General features: G+C 43.9%; 1 protein-coding gene across 1 annotated transcript; it reads right to left on the bottom strand.

Moving 5' to 3' along the window:
* Window positions 1-186: 186 nt before the first annotated feature.
* LOC139413551 (eukaryotic elongation factor, selenocysteine-tRNA-specific) lies at window positions 187-24,164 on the bottom strand. Its single transcript, XM_071161055.1, has 7 exons — window positions 23,382-24,164; window positions 20,787-20,994; window positions 18,208-18,304; window positions 17,697-17,861; window positions 15,123-15,794; window positions 13,186-13,342; window positions 187-731 (listed from the first exon to the last, which is right to left on the bottom strand). The coding sequence occupies exons 1-7, from the start codon at window positions 23,683-23,685 to the stop codon at window positions 556-558; spliced, it is 1,779 nt and encodes a 592-aa protein (XP_071017156.1). The 5' UTR covers window positions 23,686-24,164; the 3' UTR covers window positions 187-555.
* Between the last annotated feature and the right edge of the window lie 71 nt (window positions 24,165-24,235).

Below are 24,235 nucleotides of genomic sequence, written 5' to 3'. Positions count from 1 at the left end.
GTGAGATCTTTAGGTCCTCAGTCTGTGTGGAAGAGAAGATGGAAGCATCTGTTCCCCAGATACAGAGGCCAGGCTCTACATGGTCTATGAACCACTGTCCTCTCTCTCCTCTATCCATCATCACTGTAACATGGTAGTGGTAAAGCGGAGGGGAGGGTAAACGCATACAAACGACACTTATGCACCTTTTTTGTTTACATCTCTATTTATTTTTTAAAATTGAACCTTTATTTAACTAGGCAAGTCAGTTAAGAACTAATTCTTATTTACAATGACACCCTACCCCGGCCAAATTCTGACGACGCTGGGCCAATTGTGAGCCGCCCGATGGGACTCCCAATCACGTCCGGATGTGATACAGCCTGTAATCGAACCAGGGACTGTAGTGACGCTTCTTGCACTGAGATGCAGTGCCTTAGACGGCTGCGACGATCGCAGAAAAATTCATTGAAAATATAGTGAGCAATACTTTCCCCATGAACGGAGATCAGCTTTTAAGCAACATTTTTGTTTTTACACGACATCACAGGTATCATCCTATAGCTGCTGCAGAGGTCAGCTCTGAACCATCTTCTTGTGGGGGTCAAAGACGTATCTCTTGAATCGGAGGTTGATGCAGATTGGCTGAGAGTCTGTCTTGGCATCATCCTCTTTGGCCCCCTTAGCACCACCCTTAACTCTCTTCTTGGCAGAGGAGGAGAGGAGCTGCTTAGTCTCTAGACTGAGACCCTCTGAAGAGAAGAAAGAGGGAATGGGGAAGAGAGAGAGATAAAGAAAGAGATAATTCAAATTAGAATTATAATTGCTGTTAGTTTATACAAGTCATATTTCCCTCCTTTAAAAAAAAAGTCTTCACATATAGTTTGTTTATTGGATAGGACAGAGGAATTAAATATGTATACATTACCAGTCAAAAGTTTGGACATCTACTCAATCCAATGTTTTTATTTATTTTTACTATTTTCTGCATTGTAGAAAAATAGTGAAGACATCAAAACTGAAATAACACACATGGAATCATGTAGTAACCAAAAACATGTTAAACAAATCATAATATACGTTTGATTTTAGATTCTTCAAAGTAGCCACCCTTTGCCTTGATGACATCTTTACACACACTTGGAATTTTCTCAACCAGCATCACCTGGAATGCTTTTCCAACAGTCTTGAAGGAGTTCCCACATATGCTGAGCAATTGTTGATTGCTTTTCCACTCTACGGTCCAATTTATCCCAAACCATATCAATTGGGTTGAGGTCAGGTCATCTGATGCAGCACTCCATCACTCTCCTTCTTGGTCAAATAGCCCTCACACAGCCTGGAGGTGTGTTGGGTCATTGTCCTGTTGAAAAACAATTGATAGTTCCACTAGCCGCAAACCAGATGGAATGGCGTATCACTGCAGAATTCTGTGGTAGCCATGCTGGTTAAGTGTGCCTTGAATTCTAAATAAAATCACAGACAGCGTCACCAGCAAAGCACCCCCACACCATCATACCTCTTCCTCAATGCCTCACGGTGGGTACCACACATGCGTTCACCTAGAGATCATCCGTTCACCTACTCTGCGTCTCAAAGACACGCCGGTTAGAAACAAAAATCACAAAGTTGGACTCATCAGACCAAAGGACAGATTTCCACCGGTCTAATGTCCATTGCTTGTGTTTCTTGGCCCAAGCAAGTCTCTTCTTCTTATTGGTGTCCTTTAGTAGTGGTTTCTTTGCAGCAGCTTGAACAAGAAGGCCTGATTCACGCAGTCTCCTCTGAACAGTTGATGTTGAGATGTGTCTGTTACTTGAACTTTTTGAAGCGTTTATTTGGGCTGCAATTTCTGAGGCTGGTAACTAATGAACTTGCAGCAGGGGTAACTCTGGGTCTTCCTTTCCTGTGGCAGTTCTCATGAAAGTGAGTTTCATCATAGCGCTTAATGGTTTAGCAACTGCACTTCAAGAAAGTTTCAAAGTTCTTGAAATTTTCCATATTGACTGACCTTCATGTCTTAAAGTAATGATGGTCTGTCGTTTCTCTTTGCTTATTTGAGCTATTCCTGCCATAATATGGACTTGGTCTTTGACCAAATAGGGATATCATCTGTATATTTCCCCACCTTGTCACACCACAACTGATTGTCTCAAACGCATTAAGGAAAGAAATTCTACAAATTGACTTTTAAGAAGGCACACCCGTTAAATTGAAATGCATTCCCGGTGACTACCTCATGAAGCTGGTTATGAGAATGCCAAGAGTGGGCAAAGCTGTCATCAAGGCAAAGGGTGGCTACTTTGAAGAATCTGAAACACGTTTTTGGTTACTACATGATTCCATGTGTCATTTCATAGTTTAGATGTCTTCAATATTATTCTACAATGTAGAAAATAGTAAAAATAAAGCAAAACCCTGGAATGAGGTAGTATGTACATGAATGTATAGTTAAAGTCACTATGCATATATATATTTTTTTTATTCACTGCTTAAGCACACTCCGCCAACCCTGATGTCCAAGCCGTGTCTGAAACCTGGCTTAGGAAGGCCACCAAAAATCCTGAAATTTCCATCCCCAACTACAACATTTTCCATCAAGATAGAACTGCCAAAGGGGGCGGAGTTGCAATCTATTGCAGAGATAGCATGCAGAGGTCTGTCATACTATCCAGGTCTGTGCCAAACAATTCGATCTTCTACTTTTAAAAATCCAACTTTCCAGAAATAAGTCTCTCACTGTTGCCACTTGTTATAGACCCCCCTCAACCCCCAGCTGTGCCCTGGACACCATATGTGAATCGATTGCTCCCCATCCATCTTCAGAGTTCATGCTGTTAGGTGACCTAAACTGGGATATGTTTAGCACCCCAGACATCCTACAATCTAAGCTAGATGCCCTCAATCTCACACAAATTATCAAGGAACCTACCAGGTACAACCCTAAATCAGTAAACATGGGCACCCTCATAGATTTCATCATGACCAACTTGCCCTCTAAATGCACCTCTGCTGTCTTCAACCAGGATCTCAGCGATCACTGCCTGCTTCTGTCAAGACCACCCCTCATCACTGTCAAAAGCTCCCTAAAACATTTCAGAGAGCAGGCCTTTCTAATCGACCTGGCCAGGGTATCCTGGAAGGATATTGACCTCATCCCGTCAGTAGAGAATGCCTGGTTGTTCTTTAAAAGTGCTTTCCTCACCATCTTAAATAAGTATGCCCCATTCAAAAAAATGTAGAACTAAGAACAGATAGCCCTTGGTTCACTCCAGACTTGACTGCCCTTGACCAGCACAAAAACATCCTGTGGCGTACTGCATTAGCATCAAATAGCCCCAGCGATATGCAACTTTTCAGGGAAGTCAGGAACCAATACACAGTCAGTTAGGAAAGCTAAGGCTAGCTTTTTCAAACAGAAATTTGCATCCTGTAGCACTAATTCCCAAAAGTTTTGGGACACCGTAAAGTCCATGGAGAATAAGACCACATCCTCTCAGCTGCCCACAGGCTAGGAAATACTGTCACCACCGATAGATCTACGATAATCGAGAATTTCAATAAGCATTTTCCCCCTACCCCGGCCAACAGCTCTGCACCCCCCGCAGCAACTTGCCAAAGCCACCCCCCCTTCTCCTTCACCCAAATACATATATCTGATGTTCGGAAAGAGCTGCAAAATCTGGATCCCTACAAATCAGCTGGGATAGACAATCTGGACCCTCTCTTCTAAAATTATCCGCCAAAATTGTTGCAACCCCTATTACTAGCCTGTTCAACCTCTCTTTTGTATCGTCTGAGATCCCCAAAGATTTCAAAGCTGCCGCGGTCATCCCCCTCTTCAAAGGGGGAGACACTCTAGACTCAAACTGATACAGACCGATATCCATCCTGCCCTGACTTTCTAAAGTCTTCGAAAGCCAAGTTAACCTGACTAGGAATGGCGTTCCATTAGCGTTCCGTTTCGTCAAAATTGCAGAAATGTAATTATTATAAATATTTAACGTTAATTAAATCAGAAGTGCAATACGGCAAATGAATGCTAAACGTCTTGTTAATCTAGCCACCATGTCAGATTTAAAAACGTTTTTACTGGGAAAGTAAACCATGTGATTATCGATCACTAGACAAAACATTATGTACAGCTACCAGCCAAGTAAATTAGTCACAAAAGTCAGAAATAGCAATAAAATTCATCAATTACCTTTAAAAATCTTCTTCATTTGGCAACACTAAAGGTCATGACGAAACAATAAATTGTTGTTTTGTTCGATATAATCCATTTTTATACATTTTGTAAACGGCTTTGCGTCATAAATTCAGTGTCCTTCAACTTTGGACGTAACATTCAATGTAATTACTCACTCTAAACGGATGTTTATCGAGTCATGTTTGGTTTCATTGCAATCCTTTGTTTGTTAGTAATACAGCTATACTTCATGGTTCTTTTCCCGGGACATATTGACCGAAAGGAACTGATTTGAACACACCAAACTATGACCTCATTGCGCACCAATGATATGACCAGTTCTTCGTTGATTGACTGTATTTCGGACCAATGACCACTGATCGTTTTGAAATCTAGCTTGGTAGATAGCCAATGAGCCGAGGTAAACGACAACAGGTGATGGTTCTATCCAGGAAGACTAGCCTTTGTGGGAAACTTGAGCGTAAAGACACAACCATTCGCCATTGAAAATTCTACTAGAAGCAGCCCCGCTGGTTACGGGCAGCATTTCTGTTTTGAGAGCATTTTCAGAGAAGAATTATGGCGAGTAAAACTTTAAAATCAAAGACAAAGACAAAATATACAGATCTACACAATATTATTGAAGAAATTGATCAAGATAGTGACAGTGAATTACTACAAGATGATTCAGACAGATTCAGACATTACTACAAGATGAATCAGACAGACAGAATTCTTTTGACTCTAAATCTGAGGAGATGTTCCTGTATGGAGAAGATTCTGTGTTGGATTGGTGAGTAACGTTATTTGAAATGTATAATATCAAATATTATTAATTTGAGTTGAGATATTTTTACTTTATTTGCCATATATAAAAATATAATCAGTAATGAAATGTGTAAAGTACACTGCTCTACATTGTGGGTGAGTGTTTGTCTGTGTGTCTGTGACTGTGTGTCTGTATATATTAGATATTTTTTACATTTTATTTTATCTAAACATGGAATGGATCAGCTCCTCACCATAGTGATTCATTCCCTACTCTATATATAATCTGTGTCTGTGTGTCTGTGTCTTTGTCTTTATTTCACAGTCCCAGCGATTCTGATTGGGAGCCCATACTGCCAAGGTGCAAATCCCCCACTGAAGCTGGTCCATCCAGCCGTACCCCTGCTGTGTCCGGCACAACACCTACCCCCGCCCGGCCATCAAGAGGTGTGAAGTCGGTGACAAAGAAGTGGAGGAAGGGAAGTGTGGAACCTGCTGGCAGAGCAGAGGAGGGTCGTTGGCACTCTGTGCTGGAGGAGGATGTGGCGCCACCACTTCCAGTATTCAGACCAAAAAGGCCACCAGGACCTCAGCTGGACATGACCTCCAAGTACCGCCCCATGCAACTTTTTCAGTTGATTTTCACCTCGGCAGTTGTTGATTCTCTGGTGTCGAATACAAATAACTACGGAGCTAAGAAGCAGGAAGGCAAGAAAGAGACATGGAAGCCCATTTCCATGTCAGATCTTTTTTGTTTCCTTTCTATGGTCATTTGCATGGGTCTTGTAAAGCTGAAAACCCTGAAGGACTACTGGAAATCTGCACCCCTCTATCAACTGCCTTTCCCCACCACGGTCATGTCATGCAGTAGGTTTCTGACAATCTCACGGGCACTTGATATCAGTGACCCAAAAGTTGACGAGGACAACAAGACGAAGCGAGGCACGGCACGGTTTGATAAGCTCTGCAAAATCAAACCTCTCTACCTCGACATCCTTGAGGCTTGCAAGACTTATTTTCAGCCTGACCAGAACCTTTCCATAGATGAGAGGATGGTAGCCTCAAAGGCCAGAATTGGCCTAAAACAGTACATGCGTAACAAACCGACTAAATGGGGTTACAAACTGTTTGTTTTGGCCGATTCTGTGTGTGCAATGTCTTTGCCTATGAGGGGAAGAGCAGTTGTGCGACCGGTAAGGGGCTTAGCTATGACTCCGTTATGGAGTTATTAGATTTTCAGCTGCTAGGGAAGGACTACAAACTGTTTATGGACAACTTCTACACAAGCCCTACCCTGTTCACAGACCTGAGGAAGCTGGAGATGTGGGCCTGTGGCACCATTCGGACCAACAGAGTGGGATTTTCGAAAAACAGGGTGAACGACATGCCTAAGCGGGCTACCATGAGATTAGAGGTCGACCGATTAATCGGAATGGCCGATTTCAAATTTTCATAACAATCGGAAATTTCAGATAAAAATAAATAAATCTATACAGTGCCTTGCGAAAGTATTCGGCCCCCTTGAACTTTGCGACCTTTTGCCACATTTCAGGCTTCAAACATAAAGATATAAAACTGTCTTTTTTTGTGAAGAATCAACAACAAGTGGGACACAATCATGAAGTGGAACGACATTTATTGTATATTTCAAACTTTTTTAACAAATCAAAAACTGAAAAATTGGCAGTGCAAAATTATTCAGCCCCCTTAAGTTAATACTTTGTAGCGCCACCTTTTGCTGCGATTACAGCTGTAAGTCGCTTGGGGTATGTCTCTATCAGTTTTGCACATCGAGAGACTGAATTTTTTTCCCATTCCTCCTTGCAAAACAGCTCGAGCTCAGTGAGGTTGGATGGAGAGCATTTGTGATCAGCAGTTTTCAGTTCTTTCCACAGATTCTCGATTGGATTCAGGTCTGGACTTTGACTTGGCCATTCTAACACCTGGATATGTTTTTTTGAACCATTCCATTGTAGATTTTGCTTTATGTTTTGGATCATTGTCTTGTTGGAAGACAAATCTCCGTCCCAGTCTCAGGTCTTTTGCAGACTCCATCAGGTTCTCTTCCAGAATGGTCCTGTATTTGGCTCCATCCATCTTCCCATCAATTTTAACCATCTTCCCTGTCCCTGCTGAAGAAAAGCAGGCCCAAACCATGATGCTGCCACCACCATGTTTGACAGTGGGGATGGTGTGTTCAGGGTGTTGCTTTTACGCCAAACATAACGTTTTGCATTGTTGCCAAAAAGTTCAATTTTGGTTTCATCTGACCAGAGCACCTTCTTCCACATGTTCGGTGTGTCTCCCAGGTGGCTTGTGGCAAACTTTAAACAACACTTTTTATGGATATCTTTAAGAAATGGCTTTCTTGCCACTCTTCCATAAAGGCCAGATTTGTGCAATATACGACTGATTGTTGTCCTATGGACAGAGTCTCCCACCTCAGCTGTAGATCTCTGCAGTTCATCCAGAGTGATCATGGGCCTCTTGGCTGCATCTCTGATCAGTCTTCTCCTTGTATGAGCTGAAAGTTTAGAGGGACGGCCAGGTCTTGGTAGATTTGCAGTGGTCTGATACTCCTTCCATGTCAATATTATCGCTTGCACAGTGCTCCTTGGGATGTTTAAAGCTTGGGAAATCTTTTTGTATCCAAATCCGGCTTTAAACTTCTTCACAACAGTATCTCGGACCTGCCTGGTGTGTTCCTTGTTCTTCATGATGCTCTCTGCGCTTTTAACAGACCTCTGAGACTATCACAGTGCAGGTGCATTTATACGGAGACTTGATTACACACAGGTGGATTGTATTTATCATCATTAGTCATTTAGGTCAACATTGGATCATTCAGAGATCCTCACTGAACTTTTGGAGAGAGTTTGCTGCACTGAAAGTAAAGGGGCTGAATAATTTTGCACGCCCAATTTTTCAGTTTTTGATTTGTTAAAAAAGTTTGAAATATCCAATAAATGTCGTTCCACTTCATGATTGTGTCCCACTTGTTGATTCTTTACAAAAAAATACAGTTTTATATCTTTATGTTTGAAGCCTGAAATGTGGCAAAAGGTCGCAAAGTTCAAGGGGGCCGAATACTTTCGCAAGGCACTGTATTTATTTATTTTATACCTTTTATTTAACTAGGCAAGTCAGTTAAGAACACATTCTTATTTTCAATGACTGCCTAGGAACTGTGGGTTAACTTCCTTGTTCAATGGCAGAACGACAGATTTTCAACTTGTCAACTCAGGGGTTCCAATCTTGCGACAGCACAGTTAACTAGTCCAACGCTCTAACCATTGCACTCCACGAGTAGCCTGCCTGTTACGCGAACACAGTAGAAGCCAAGGTAAATTGCTAGCTAGCATTAAACTTATCTTATAAAAAACAATCAATCATAATCACTAGTTATAACTACTAATCCAGTTTAGCAGGCAATATTAACCAGGTGAAATTGTGTCATTTCTCTTGCGTTCATTGCATGCAGAGCCAGGGTATATGCAACAGTTTGGGCTGCCTGGCTCATTGCGAACTAATTTGCCAGAATTTTACGTAATTATGACATACATTGAAGGTTGTGCAATGTAACAATAATATTTAGACTTAGGGATGCCACCCGTTAGATAAAATACAGAACGGTTTCGTATTTCACTGAAATAATAAACGTTTTGTTTTCGAAATGATAGTTTCCGGATTCGATCATATTAATGACCAAATGCTCATATTTCTGTGTGTTATTATGTTATAATTAAGACTGATTTGATAGAGCTGTCTGACTGAGCAGCAGCAGGTCCGTAATCATTCATTCAAACAGCACTTTTGTACATTTTGCCAGCAGCTCTTCGCAAGCACAGCGCTGTTTATGACTTCAAGCCTATCAGCCTAATGGCTGGTGTAACCAATGTGAAATGGCTAGCTAGTTAGCTGGGTGTGCGCTAATACTGATTCCAAACGTCACTCGCTTTTAGATTTGGAGTAGTTATTCCCCTTGCGCTGCGCTTTTGTGGAGCGATGGGTAATGATGCTTTGAGTGTTGTCGATGTGTTCCTGGTTCAAGCCCAGGTAGGGGCGAGGAGGGGTACGAAAGCTATACTGTTACACTGGCAATACTATAGTGCCTATAAGAACATCCAATAGTCAAAGGTAAATGAAATACAAATGGTATAGAGAAATAGTCCGAAAATACTATATTAACTACAACCTAAAACCTCTTACCTTGGAATATTGAAGTCTCATGTTAAAAGGAACCACCAACTTTCATATGTTCTCATGTTCTGAGCAAGGAACTTAAACATGAGCTTTTTTTACATGGCACACATTTTTACATGGCACATATTACTTCTCCAACACTTTGTTTTTGCATTATTTAAACCAAATTGAACATGTTTCATTATTTATTTGAGGCTAAATTGATTTTATTTATGTTTTATATTAAGTTAAAATAAGGTGTTAATTCAGTATTGTTGTAATTGTCATTATTACAAATATATATATATATATATATATTTTTAATTATAAATCGGCCGATTAATCGGTATCGGCTTTTTTGGTCCTCCAATAATCGGTATCGGCGTTGAAAAATCATAATCGGTCGACCTCTACATGAGATGGATCCGTGAAGATGGCCTGCTCTTTGTGAAGTGGATGGATACCAGAGAGGTGGTGATGTGCACAACAATCCACAAGTCCTTCAGTGGTGATCACGTCGTCAGGCGTGTGAAGGGCGCTACTGGGGCATGGACCACCAAAAATGTCCCCATTCCAGCTGCTGTGAAGGACTACAACAAGAGCATGGGAGGTGTGGCCCTGTCAGATGCGCTGATAGGCTACTATAATGTTCTCCACAAAACCATGAAATGATACAAGACATTGTTTTATCATTTTATTGACATTGCTCCAGAAGGAAATGGCTCGGAGCTGTGGACAGCCCCCCATCTCACAGCTAGCCTTCAGGGAGCTGCTCATCCAGGAGCTTGCTAGCTACAGCAAGACCACTGTAGCACCTTCTGTCCCCTCTACCTTTGTCCCTTCTGCTCCAACCAGTGGTGTTCACATGCCAAAATGTATCATTGCAGGCAGGAATGTGCATCAGGGCAAAAAGGGAGACAGGCCATTACATCAGGAGATGTGGAGGAGGCCGTAGGAGGGCAACAACCCAGGGCCGCTACCTCCGCCTTTGTGCAAGGAGGAGCACTGCCAGAGCCCTGCAAAATGACCTCCAACAGGCCACAAATGTGCATGTGTCTGCTCAAACAGACTCCATGAGGGTGGTATGAGGGCCCGACGTCCACAGGTGGGGGTTGTGCTTACAACCCAACACCGTGCAGGACGTTTGACATTTGCCAGAGAACACTAAGATTGGCAAATTCGCCACTGGCGCCCTGTGCTCTTCACAGATGAAAGCAGGTTCACACTGAGCACATGTGACAGAGTCTGGAGACGCCGTGGAGAACGTTCTGCTGCCTGCAACATCCTCCAGCATGACCGGTTTGGCGGTGGGTCAGTCATGGTGTGGGGTGGCATTTCTTTGGGGGGCCGCACAGCCCTCCATGTGCTCGCCAGAGGTAGCCTGACTGCCATTAGGTACCGAGATGAGATCCTCAGACCCCTTGTGATGCGGTTGGCCCTGGGTTCCTCCTAATGCAAGACAATGCTAGACCTCATGTGGATGGAGTGTGTCAGCAGTTCCTGCAAGAGGAAGGCATTGATGCTATGGACTGGCCCGCCCGTTCCCCAGACCTGAATCCAATTGAGCACATCTGGGACATCATGTCTCGCTCCATCCACCAACGCCACGTTGCACGACAGACTGTCCAGGAGTTGGCGGATGCTTTAGTCCAGGTCTGGGAGGAGATACCTCAGGAGACCATCCGCCACCTCATCAGGAGCATGCTCAGGTGTGGTAGGGAGGTCATACAGGCACGTGGAGGCCACACACACTACTGAGCCTCATTTTGACTTGTTTTAAGGACATTACATCAAAGTTGGATCAGCCTGAAGTGTGGTTTTTCACTTTAATTTTGACTCCAAATTCAGACCTCCATGGGTTGATAAATTTGATTTCCATTGATAATTTGTGTGTGATTTTGTTGTCAGCACATTCAACTATGTAAAGAAAAAAGTATTTAATAAGAATATTTCATTCATTCAGATCTAGGATGTGTTATTTTAGTGTTCCCTTTATTTTTTTGAGCAGTGTATATAGTTATTTGCATCAATGTATCACTCTACCAATTAGGCCACTTGGGTACATTTGGGAAGCTTGTGAGGGACACCTGGGTGTCTTCATGCTCAATGGCATGTACCTCACTCATTCCTGAAGGTATCTATCTGAAACTTTGGTCAAATACTGTTGCCAACTTATGTTCTTATTTTAAATTATCCCCAGCATCATATCTGAATATTTTGGCTGTTCTTGTTCATTTCAAAGATGCAACAAAATTAAAAGAACAGAAAACATTGATTATTTCCTTGTATTTTCTTCTACGGAATCTATTGTGTTACATTCTCCTACATTCAATTCACATTTCCACAAACTTCAGAGTGTTTCGTTTCAAATGATACCAAGAATATACATATCCTTGCGTCTGGGCCTGAGCTACAGGCAGTTAGATTAGGGTATACTTTCAGGCGGAAATTGAGAAGAACTGGAGGGCAGTCCTTAACAAGTTAAGGGGGCTGAATAATTTTGCACGCCCAATTTTTCAGTTTTTGATTTGTTAAAAAAGTTTGAAATATCCAATAAATGTCGTTCCACTTCATGATTGTGTCCCACTTGTTGATTCTTCACAAAAAAATACAGTTTTATATCTTTATGTTTGAAGCCTGAAATGTGGCAAAAGGTCGCAAAGTTCAAGGGGGCCGAATACTTTCGCAAGGCACTGTATGTATGTATGTAAGTCGCTCTGAATAAGACCGTCTGCTAAATGACTCAAATGAAAAATGTAACCTGAATACCCGAGAGGGTCAGGATTCATAAATCTAACTTTTCCCTCGGGTCCTGTTTGATTGTCATTGGGTCTATGCAACTACAGCTGATAGAACAGAGTGGACCCATAGGTCTTTATATGTTGGCTATGGGCTATTTGTTAACCAGAAGATCAACTTGGTTGATAAACATGTTTTTATCATCACATATTTTGATCATCACTCGGTCCAATCGGGTAAAGGCCGGGTCTGGTTGTCATCAAACCTGAACCCGAATGGACCTGATTGTTCTCGGGTCCGTTCAGGTCCCCATTTAAAAAATAACAAAAATGTATTTAAAAAATATGTTTTATTTTATTTTAATTTGTATTTTATTTTTAAATCGGGTCAGATTGTCCTCGGGTCCAACTTTTTGGAGCCGAGAAGACCTATACTTCAAAGTCTAAATGACAGCTATCCCCCTCTGCTCCTTTCCCACAATCTATCCATCACTCTCTCCTCCTCTAGAATAGCTGCCAGGCTGGTGGCCCTAAGGGGCTTGTAGGGGATGAGTTTGGGGTCAGGGCAGGTTGCGGGGGTGAATTGGACAGTAGTGTGTGTGAAAGGGGAGGTTGTGAGGGGTCTGGGGGGCCTTCAAAGACTTACTCAAATCTAACTAGCCCTCTTTTCCTTTCTCTCCCTCACTTTCTCCATTTTGAATCATATGCCCTGAAAGGGCAAAAAACAATGAGAGAAAGGGAGCTCACACAAGCACACCCAGAGTAGCGAGAGGTCAGAAGAACACACAGCAGAGGGCAAACTATGAGAGTGAATGAGCAATGAGCATGCTGAATGTCTTAAGTGACTAGCCAAGTATGTCAGTGTATATATAAGAGCATGTTTGTGAGTGTGCACGCCAGTGTGAGTGAGTTGAGAGGAAGTAGGTACGGTTCTCTTTCTAAATGTTTTAGTTTTCTCTCCCACCGGGCCCAGTGTGGAGCCTATCTGTGGGTCGGAGGTGAGAGGAGCGACAGAAGGTAAAATAAACAGGGTGCAGACTTCCCCCGGAACCAGAGCTACCCCCAGAGGATCCTGGAGAGGGATACCCAGCACACCACATCCTGATTCTGACAACGAACGGACCACGGACAACCCCGGGAAGTAGAAGGAAAGACATAATGAACGGCGGCCGTGTGCAGTACTGGTGAGTACAAACGGCAGGAAATTCATATAAAATGTCTGATATCTGTTGGTCAGATGTGATCATACACCCATACGCTGCTTTAAACCGCTCAGCAGCGAGGTCTGTTTTATCATTAACACATTCATACAGGCCCATGCCTACATACCTGGCACCCGGATCTTAAACTTCCCGCTCTGTCCGAAGCCGCCCTCGATGACCCCCTCCTCGCCGGTCGACAGCGTGACCTTTAACCCCACAAACAACTGCAGGTTGGTCTCCTTCTTGAAGAGATTTCGGCCAATCACAGTGTAGTCGTCTGTCACCTGACCAGAAGGAGGAGGAGACTTGAGAGAGGCACCAATGACACATACAACAAAATATCCTTATTGTAATGCAATACACTTAAATAATATGATCATTAAATGAGCAGCTTCCTGTAACAAATATCATACAAATACCATTATTAACTAACACTCCAGCATATCCCTTAATGATTTGAGGCAGACAGTGTGTTTGTTTTTCATGTTCCTCTCTCTGATCTAACACACACACTGCTGCATGATCTCGTGTGTTGCCATGCTGCCACTCTGTCGCCATAGTGAATGGTGGGGGGGTGGCTGACCCCACCATGACACTGTTTTGTCCCCTGTCCCAACCCAACGCTGCTATGAGCCACATTCCCCTAGGACTGCCGTCTGTCTGTCCTCTCATTCCTCTTCGCATGTTTTCTTCTGTTTTGTATCTGTCCATCACAGAGAACTCTCTCACCCGTCACTGATCCGATAAAGGGAGGGCACTGCTCTTTCCCTCGCTACTTCTCCCCCTTTGTCACTTCCTTCCCTCGCTCATTCTCACATTCGGTTCTGACTGATGCGTCACCGCTGATAAGCTACAGTTGGTTAAAATTATACTCTTATTTTAAATGTATGTTCTGTCCTTGAGCTGTTCCTGTCTAATTTTGTTCTGTATTAGGTCATGTTCTATGTGGACCCCAGGAAGAGTAGCTGCTGCATTTGCAACTGCTAACGGGGATCCTAATAAAACAACACAGTGACTAAGGGATGACAAAGCCATATCTCAAACTCAGATATTTGTCCTCTTAGAAAAAACAAAAAGGACTTCCTCAGTCTGGGAGGGGAACCCATGTCACAAGACCTGAGTCTGACCTCACAGGGAGAGGATCAACCTCAGGGTCAACGACCTATGTGTAACAGCCTAACAGCAGTAAAACTTGTCCACACACTTGACCTCTAACCTGTGAGTGATCCTGAGAGAGGATGCGTACTGTGTACACACAGACACGCTGCTGGCTGCAGACAACACTGAAACAGACAAACAGGCAGGAGCAACGAGGCAGATAAGACTCTTATGAGTCAAAAGGGGAAGATAAACTGAGGAACAACAAAATAGTCAGAGTGTTGAATTAAATGACAAAATAAGTCATTGAATATATTACAAGAGCGAGATCGAGCCAGGGAGAAAGACGGTAAAGGTGAGAGATCGAAAAGCATAATGGATTGAGGACTCAAAGAGAGAGAAAGAGAGATGAGCGTGAGAGAGCAGGGGCCAGAGTGAGGGCCTGGGGGAATGCAGAGAGCCATGTGGATGTGGGTATATTCCTGTGCCACTCAGGTCCAAACAGCACCAGCCTGGCTGTCGCCACTGGCGTCAGGGGGACACACGCCTGTGTCACAGCCCAGCACACGCAAAGGCCCTGCATTCTTCTCCACGCCGCATCGCCGGGACTCTGTGTGTGTGTGTGTGTGTGTGTGTCCACAATGGGAGCTCAGTCCCTGAAAATCTCTCCAGTGCCACCAGTAATGAGAAACATCCAAACAAGGACCAGAAGACAGGAAGGAGAGGGGGGCAGAGGAACAAGGACCAGAATACAGGAAGGGGAGGGGGGCAGAGGAACAAGGACCAGAATACAGGAAGGGGAGGGGGGCAGAGGAACAAGGACCAGAATACAGGAAGGGGAGGGGGGCAGAGGAACAAGGACAGAGAGCCAAGCACGAAGACTGATGGGAAGGGTGTGTGTGTACAGCCTATTAGGGGAATGAGGGGGTGGAAGATGTGTCTGTGTGTGGCAGGGGGTCCACTCACCCTCTCCACCTGTCCCTCCTTGTGTTTGGTCTTGTAGATACGTAGTCTGAGTAGTGTAGTCTCAGAGTAGCTCTTCTCCTCAAAACCCTCCAGCAGACGCCCCTGGAACGCCAGTCGGCACACGTTGGCGTGAATGTCTGTATCCAGCTTGGAGCCAATCACCAGGCAGAGAGTGGGACATGTGACCGGATGCTCAAACTCCAGCAGCGCCCACTGCTCCGGGTCTTGTCCCGCCCCGCCGGCCTCCCGTTGGCCAATCACATACTCATCCTGGTGGAAGTACTCCCGGTCAAAAGAGAAGGGTGTGTCCAGGGGTCTAAGGTCTGGCTCAGAGGCGTGGGGGTCTGAGGTGGGTAGCTGGGGGTCTGTGGTGGAGGCCTGCTGGGTCTCTCCAGGGGGCAGACCGAAGAAGGTGACCCTGGCCATGACAGTCTCATGTCCCACGGTGATGTGGAACTTGGCACGGGTGGCCAGGGAACCCTTGAAGTAGCCAATCTTTCTGACAGAGATGATGGCTGCGTGGAGGGTGTGTAGGGAACCAGGGGTACACACCACCCCCCGTTCTAGCAGTTTAGGGTCAAACTGGGTCACACACACGCCCACCCGGTCACCCTGCATGGCCCCGGTCACCGGCCGCCGGAACATCTGAACTGACTTCACTTTCTTGGTCACCTAGGGGTTAAAAGACAAACACAGAGAGACTATCAAACTACCTCATCAGCTCTATTGATTGTTTGTGCAAGGTTAAGTATACAATTGACAGAGTATGAACATGTTCAATATAACACTGAACAAAAATATCAAATGCAACATGCAACAATTTCAATGATTTTACTGAGTTACAGTTCATATAAGGAATTCAGTCAATTGATATACATTCATTAAGCCCTAATCTATCGATTTCACATGACTGGGAATACAGATATGCATCTGTTGGTCACAGATACCTAAAAAAAAGGTAGGGGCATGGATCAGAAAACCAGTCAGTATCTGGTGTCATGACCATTTGCCTCACACAGTGTGACATCTCCTTAGCATATAGCCTTCAATGGCTGTGCAAAGTTGATGGATATTGGCGGGAACTGGGACACATACACGTTGATCCAGAGCATCCCAAACATGCTCAATGGGTGACATGTCTGGTGAGTATGCAGGCCATGGAGGAACTGGAACATTTTCAGCTTCCAGGAATTGTGTATAGATCCTTACGACATGGGGCTGTGAATTGTCATGCTGAAACATGAGGTGATGGCAGCGGATGAATGTCACGACAATGGGCCTCAGGATCTCATCACGGTATCTCTGTGCATTCAAATGGCCATCGATAAAACGCAATTATGTTTGTTGCCCATACCCTCACCATGGGGCTCTCGGTTCACAAAGCTGACATCAGCAAACCGCTCACCCACACGAACCTACACGCTGCCATCTGCCCAGTACAGTTGAGCTTCCCTGAGATGGATTCTGTCAGTTTGTGTAGAAATGATTTGATTGTGGAAATCCACAGTTTCACCAGATGTCCGGGTGGCTGATCTCAGACCTTCCCACAGGTGAAGAAGCCGGATGTGGAGGTCCTGGGCTGGAGTGGTAATTAACATTACATTTTCTGGCAACAGCTCTGGCGGCCATTCCTGCAGTCAATATACCAATTGCATGCGCCCTCAAAACTTGAGACATCTGTTGCATTGTGTTGTGTGACAAAACTGCACATTTTACAGTGGCCTTTTATTGTCCCAACATAAGTTGCACCTGTGTAATGATCATGCTGTTTAATCAGCTTCTTGATATGCCACACCTATTTTGGCAAAGGAGAAATTCTCACTAACAGAGAATGAGAAAAATAAGCCTTCTGTGCGTATGGAATATTTCTGGGATCTTTTATTTCAGCTCATGACAAATGGGACTAACATTTTACATGTTGCTTATATTTTTTGTTCAGTGTATAACAGAATAATCTTTGAGTGTTGTTTTTATGTTGTGAGTGGGTGAGTATGGTTGGTGTAGCCTAACCACAATTTCTCTCCAACACTACCTGCTGGTTAATCCAGGGTTCTGCCGCCACCCAGTGGAGGATGTTATGATGTCACCAGTTGACAGTAAGGTTCAAGATAATAAACTGAGCTGGCCTACAACTGCATCTGGTCTGAATTAACCAGCTCCTGTACTGCCAATACCCCACCCCTCCTCCCCAGTCTCCCCAAAAACACAGACACATCCTCCACTCCCATCCCTCCCCCTCTCCTCTTGCAGTCAACTTCTGAACTTCCCAAAAAATCTCTGTAGCTTTTATCTTCTACTCCAGCTGTCCAGGTCATCTGAATCAGGGCTCTTCTACTACATCAATGATTCTCAACCTTTCTGGAAGCAGGGACTACCATCATGCTATAGTCTCTTTATAGGACCACATAACCTAAAATTAGAACAAATTCAAATTGGCTAATGCACTCTAATGTTCTGCAATGTCACAAAAAATTGTTTCTGGTCTATAGACATGTGGGATTGAGGTTGAGAACCACTGATCAAGACTTCTTTTAGTGGTCATGTACATCAGTGTTCTGTGGTAAGTGACCATACCTTGAGGGCAGGGATCTCCACAGTGTCATTGACAGCCAGCGCCCCCTGTAGGATAGTTCCGGTCATGACTGTGCCCTGACCACGGATGGAGAAGCAGTGGTCCACAGCCATCAGCAGAGCTCCCCCCGGATCTCTGTGAGGGAGGTACGTCTGGCTCTTCAACAACTAGGACACACACACACACAAAGTCAATACTGCTCTCATTAACATCGTAACATCCTTGTAGGCATGAGTGTGATTCAGTCATACACACAGAGAGCCATATAGTAGTGTTGAGTGTGTATCCTGTGGTTTCATCAACACTTCCTGACAGTGTCTCTTGTGATTTAATTATAGGGCAGAACCCCTGACCTGACAGTGTCTGTCATACCTCTTTGTTCTGTAAGAGTGACCTTTTACTGAATCATACTGTATGTATCATTGAAGCCTTCTACACATCAGTCAGAATATTAAGCCAAACTGCTAATAGCGCAGGCACTTCCTGGGGCACCAGTGTGTCCAGGGTCTTTACCTCTATTAACTCAGGCACTCCATGGGGCTCCTCTGTTTCAGGGGCCTCAGGACCCCCAGGCTTTGCTGACAAGGCAATCACAGGACAGTCTTTAAATCTATCCAACAGGGGATGAAACGAGGGTTAGAATTATTTTGTGTGTGTGTGTCATAGACATTAAAACCAGAAGACAGTGATAGCATTGATGTCATCCATGTATTCCTATGCAAAACTCGCGATGGCTCATGAAGCTGGTAGTATTTGAATTTGAAGCACGCCTTTATTGCTGAATGGGGCTGAATGGCACCCCAAAAAAATAGCTAAGGATCATCGTGAAAGTGGCAATAAGCAGCAAAGGATCATGGTCAATGTAGTTGTTTTCATCCTGCCTTAATGTCTATGGAGCCTCCTAATAGCCTGCCGGCCATGATTGGTCTGTGTCAGCACCTGATCCTGTGTGACGACAAATATAGTAGTCAGAATGTATCACTACTTAATTCAGTATCTTGATTTGTAGCAAACTTTAAAATAATTCACAGTGGGGATCGAACTTGATCATAATAAACACATTTTAGAGCACAAAACAGCCATCTAAACAAAATGTGTTTGGCAATACTGGCCATCTAGATCTAGATCGTAATTTACAGGCTTTCTAGGTCAGACCTGGGCCCATATCTACAAAGCATCCCAGAAACGTTCTTAGAATCCTGTTAAAACCTGCTTAAAGACCAAAAAAAATCCAAACTCAGAGTAGGTTTTAGGATGATGTTAAGACAGGGCCCAGACAAAATCAACCCCATAAAAGTTTATCTCAGCTGGTAATCACAACAATTGAGGTACCACAAAGGAAAGAGGCGTTGCCAGCTGTGAACTCTATAGCACATGTTTCCTGATGAGGCGTTGCCAGCTGTGAACTCTATAGCACATGTTTCCTGATGAGGCGTTGCCAGCTGTGAACTCTATAGCACATGTTTCCTGATGAGGCGTTGCCAGCTGTGAACTCTATAGCACATGTTTCCTGATGAGGCGTTGCCAGCTGTGAACTCTATAGCACATGTTTCCTGATGAGGCGGTGCCAGCTGTGAACTCTATAGCACATGTTTCCTGATGAGGCGTTGCCAGCTGTGAACTCTATAGCACATGTTTCCTGATGAGGCGTTGCCAGCTGTGAACTCTATAGCACATGTTTCCTGATGAGGCGTTGCCAGCTGTGAACTCTATAGCACGTTTCCTGATGAGGCGTTGCCAGCTGTGAACTCTATAGCACATGTTTCCTGATGAGGCGTTGCCAGCTGTGAACTCTATAGCACATGTTTCCTGATGAGGCGGTGCCAGCTGTGAACTCTATAGCACATGTTTCCTGATGAGGCGTTGCCAGCTGTGAACTCTATAGCACATGTTTCCTGATGAGGCGTTGCCAGCTGTGAACTCTATAGCACATGTTTCCTGATGAGGCGTTGCCAGCTGTGAACTCTATAGCACATGTTTCCTGATGAGGCGTTGCCAGCTGTGAACTCTATAGCACGTTTCCTGATGAGGCGTTGCCAGCTGTGAACTCTATAGCACATGTTTCCTGATGAGGCGTTGCCAGCTGTGAACTCTATAGCACATGTTTCCTGATGAGGCGTTGCCAGCTGTGAACTCGATAGCACATGTTTCCTGATGAGGCGTTGCCAGCTGTGAACTCTATAGCACATGTTTCCTGATGAGGCGTTGCCAGCTGTGAACTCTATAGCACATGTTTCTTCAGACAACCACAATGAATGTGAATGTTCAAATGTTTCAATGGTAAAACATTTTATATCATTTCCGACTGACACCATCACTTTGCCTACTCTTAATGATTGCTTAATATGTTGGCATGCATAAACTTTTTTTTAAACCAATTCTGATGGTTGTTAAAAGTGGAATTTTGACAATACCATTATATCGACACACTCGTCACTCCTATTTAACATATCTACATCGATTTGGCACAGTAGGCATCAATGTCACTTGCTGATAATGTTGCATACAATGTTTGAAAGGTCTATCATTTTCATCAAACAATCAAACATAAGCCCTAGATTCCTTCAATTTCCCAACTTATAAACATGCCCAATTAGACATATTTATTAGCCTAGCGGTTCTACGTATTTAGGCATATCGTGTAATAGGCCTCATGTGAAATCATTGTCAAAGACATGTAGGTCTACATTATTTATAGATTTATTGTATAGAAATATCAAAACATTCTTTCAACAACTGCAAAGCAGTTGCATGTGGTGCAGGAACCACTTACTCGCTGCATTTTTCTATTATCAAGACCCCTGCTGGTAACTATTAACCGGTTAGGACAGTTTATGAGGCGTCCTAAATAATCTGCCGACTTGGTATCTCTTATGACTAAAGCCCTTCTTGCATAGCTTTCATTTTTACCCATAAGAGTAGGAGTAAAATGTCTCGATTCTCAGCACCCAGGACAAATGTTCTCCTCTGAAATGCATTGTGAATACAGGCCCAGAGCTTTGGCACCGCTAGGTTGCTACATAGTAGCCGACCAGCAGAACTGGTGACTTCACGCTCCAGAAAGGACACTGGGGGCCTGGTGTGTGTGTTACCTGGTGTTCTCAAGTGTCTTGTGCAGTCTCTTGGTCATCTTGTCGATGGCGGTCTGTCTCTTGTTGGGCGGCAGCAGGTCAGTCTTGTTGAGAATGACCACCATGCGGGGGCAGGTCAGCTCTCCTATAAGCAGACACTCTGCTGTCTGGGTCTGGATCCCCTTCACCACATCTACCACCAGCATCATCAAGTCTATGATTTGAGCCCCTGAAACACACACACTCACTATTAGACTTGTATGTAGGCTATATGGCTTGTCCATAATAAACACCCCAGTCCAAAACTACTGCAGCGAAATGATTGTGACCACTCAGCGCTGCATGGTTACAGCTCATCTACACAGGGCCCAAAGGACCAGTCATAAGTTGAGAAACCAATGGAGAAACAGCAACAGACAACCAAGAATAATAACGAAGAGAGGGAGAGAAGAGGGAGGGTACAAAGGATAAAGATGTAGACAAGGGAGAACGGCTAGATGGCTGAAATTAGAGCCCCAGCTCACTTGGTTGTCTTTCCTCTCCCTCTTTTCTTTCCTTCACTTTGGCAGTCTTTCTTTCCTCTGCCTCTCTTTGGCTTTCTTTCTTTCCTGTGCTTTCCCCACTGGGGACAGGAGAGGAAGTTTATTACATACCCTGATCCCCACACCTTCCTTCTGCCCTAATCCACAGCATTTGCCATCCACAGGGACACACTGGCTTTATATAGCCAACTACCAGCCATATACACTGACTCAGGCCACACTCCCACTGTGTGTGCTCTCCTTATCCTGCTTTCCTTCAGTTTCAATCGTCTTCTACCACCAATGCATACCCTCACCTCTCAGCCCTGTCAAAGCAGTCTCCACTTACAGCATACATAGTACATTTCTTACCTAGAAATGATTAAACAAAAATAATCAAATGTGGATAAAGCCAAAGAACACTCCTCAGGAGTGAGGAGAGAGAGAAAGGGAGATTGTAGCAAGAAAGAAAGGGGGAATTACTAAGCAGGGTTTAGCTGGGGTGTAAGGAATTCTCATGTCCTCCTGGAGACTTCTACCCATTCCTCCTCTCTCTCTTCCTTTCCAAGCCACAGGCTAGTGGAGGGGCCAGTCAATCAGTGTGGGTTAACCATGTAATGGCTGGATTAAATTGTTGAGTCAAGAAATTATGTATATTTGTATCAGGTGTATGTGTACTAGAGGTCGACCGATTAATCGGAATGGCCGATTAAATAGGGCCGATTTCAAGTTATAACAATCGGAAATCGGTATTTTTGTGCGACGATTTTTAAAATTGTATACCTTTATTTAACTAGGCAAGTCAGTTAAGAACACATTCTTATTTTCAATGACGGCCTAGGAACGGTGGGTTAACTGCGTTGTTCAGAGGCAGATCAACAGATTTTCACCATGTCAGCTCGGGGGACCCAATCTTGCAACCTTACAGTTAACTAGTCCAACGCAATAACGACCTGACCTGCCTCTCTCTCGTTGCACTCCACAAGGAGACTGCCTGTTACGCGAATGCAGTAAGCCAAGGTAAGTTGCAAGCTAGCATTAAACAATCAATCATAATCACTAGTTAACTACACATGGTTGATGATATTACTAGATATTATCTAGCGTGTCCTGCGTTGCATATAATCTGACTGAGCATACAAGCATACAAGTATCTGACTGAGCGGTGGTAGGCAGAAGCAGGCCGTAAACATTCATTCAAACAGCACTTTCATGTGTTTTGCAAGCAGCTCTTTGTTGTGCGTCAAGCATTGCGCTGTTTATGACTTCAAGCATATCAACTCCCGAGATGAGGCTGGTGTAACCGAAGTGAAATGGCTAGCTTGTTAGCGCACGCTAACTAGAGGGACGGAAGCTATACTGTTTCACTGGCAATACTAAAGTGCCTTTAAGAACATAAAATAGTCAAAGGTTAATGAAATACAAATGGTATAGAGGGAAATAGTCCTATAATTCCTATAATAACGACAACCTCGTCTTACCTGGGAATATTGACGACTCATGTTAAAAGGAACCACCAGCTTTCATATGTTCTCATGTTCTGAGCAAGGAACTGAAACGTTAGCTTTCTTACATAGCACATATTGCACTTTTACTTTCTTCTCCAACACTTTGTTTTTGCATTATTTAAACCAAATTGAACACGTTTCATTATTTACTTGAGGCTAAATTGATTTTATTGATGTATTATATTAAGTTAGAATAAGTGTTCATTCAGTATTGTTGTAATTGTCATTATTACAAATAAAATAACCGGCCGATCAATTTTTGGTCCTCCAATAATCGGTATAAGTATCGGCGTTGAAAAATCATAAATCGGTCGACCTCTAATGTGTACTCTTTATTCTGCAGCCCCAGTATGTTCCCATTTGCCATTATTGAAGCTGGCTGTCAAACTCTTTGCTAGAGTACCAGGAGATGTCAGACTGGACAGTTGAAATATGTCACTACGTGTCATGTACAGTCATTTAGTGTGAGTGATGGGATCTCCACCATTACACAGGTGTCAACACCTGAACATTTGCTGTCTTGCTACTACGGTTAGGGTATCGATTTCTCTCTGCAGTAATATGATATTCTCATTCACTTCTCTCACCCCCAATGATGGTGCGAATGAGGGACGCGTGTCCAGGACAGTCCACCAGCGTGAACTGCAGGTTGTCGTAGCCGTGGCCCCCGGGGTCCTCCCGCAGCTGCTCGGGGAGGTCCACGTTGAAGGAGGAGAAGCCGAGATCCAGAGTGATGCCTCTCTCTCGGGACTGGGGGTTCTTGTCAAAGGCAGCCGTGGACGCTGTGCTGCTGAGCGCCCTGGCAAGCGACGTCTTCCCGCTGTCGACATGCCCAAGTACCCCCACATTAAAATTTAAGGTCTTCGGGTGGTTGTTGCTCGAGTCTGCCATGACTGGTAGTTAGCTAGCTATCTGCTCCTTTCGCAACCTCAGCAGTTAGCGTTACTGGCTGTGCCTTGAACTGTAGTTACGTTCAGTAAGTTAATGACACAACACGATTGACAACATTTACGATAAACTAATATTAATTCAATAAACTCATACATTAAACTCCTTACGTTACAATTAATTCATATGTTTGATGAAATAAAGGTAACTAAACACAAACGTTAGCTGTCGAGCTACACAAAACTTTTCTTCCTGCGTATCAGTAAAAACAGTCCTCTGGAAATTATGCCAGTGTGAGTAACGTTTTACTCCCTCTCACAAGTAGAGGCTACAAAATCATGAGGTGTGAAGAAAATATCCGTTTAGAACTCAAAACGAATTACATTTATTAAACAAACTTTTTGATAAGAGAGTGTAAGCGATGGAATGCAATCACAAAGGCAGGAATCAATCTCAAATGATGTACTAGTTTCCGTAAAGTCAAAGTGACGTGAACACAAGCGGAAATAAAAGCCAAAAAGAGGCGTGGTGGTTTTTGTATGAGTGAGATTGA

Source organism: Oncorhynchus clarkii, chromosome 7, assembly GCF_045791955.1.
Source record: "Oncorhynchus clarkii lewisi isolate Uvic-CL-2024 chromosome 7, UVic_Ocla_1.0, whole genome shotgun sequence".
Taxonomy (NCBI): Eukaryota; Metazoa; Chordata; class Actinopteri; order Salmoniformes; family Salmonidae; genus Oncorhynchus; species Oncorhynchus clarkii.
The sequence above is the reverse complement of the archived record's forward strand: the minus strand, read 5'-3'. Positions and strand labels throughout refer to the sequence as shown.

What these genes read in the sequence shown, in the direction of transcription:
- LOC139413551 (XM_071161055.1), bottom strand. Translation starts at nt 23,685, where the DNA reads ATGGCAGACTCGAGCAACAACCACCCGAAGACCTTAAATTTTAATGTG. An exon ending in AAGACACTTGAGAACACCAG is followed by an intron (nt 18,305 to 20,786) that starts GTAACACACACA and finishes CCTGTTGGATAG; the next exon opens with ATTTAAAGACTGTCCTGTGA. An exon ending in TGGAGATCCCTGCCCTCAAG is followed by an intron (nt 15,795 to 17,696) that starts GTATGGTCACTT and finishes TTTAACCCCTAG; the next exon opens with GTGACCAAGAAAGTGAAGTC.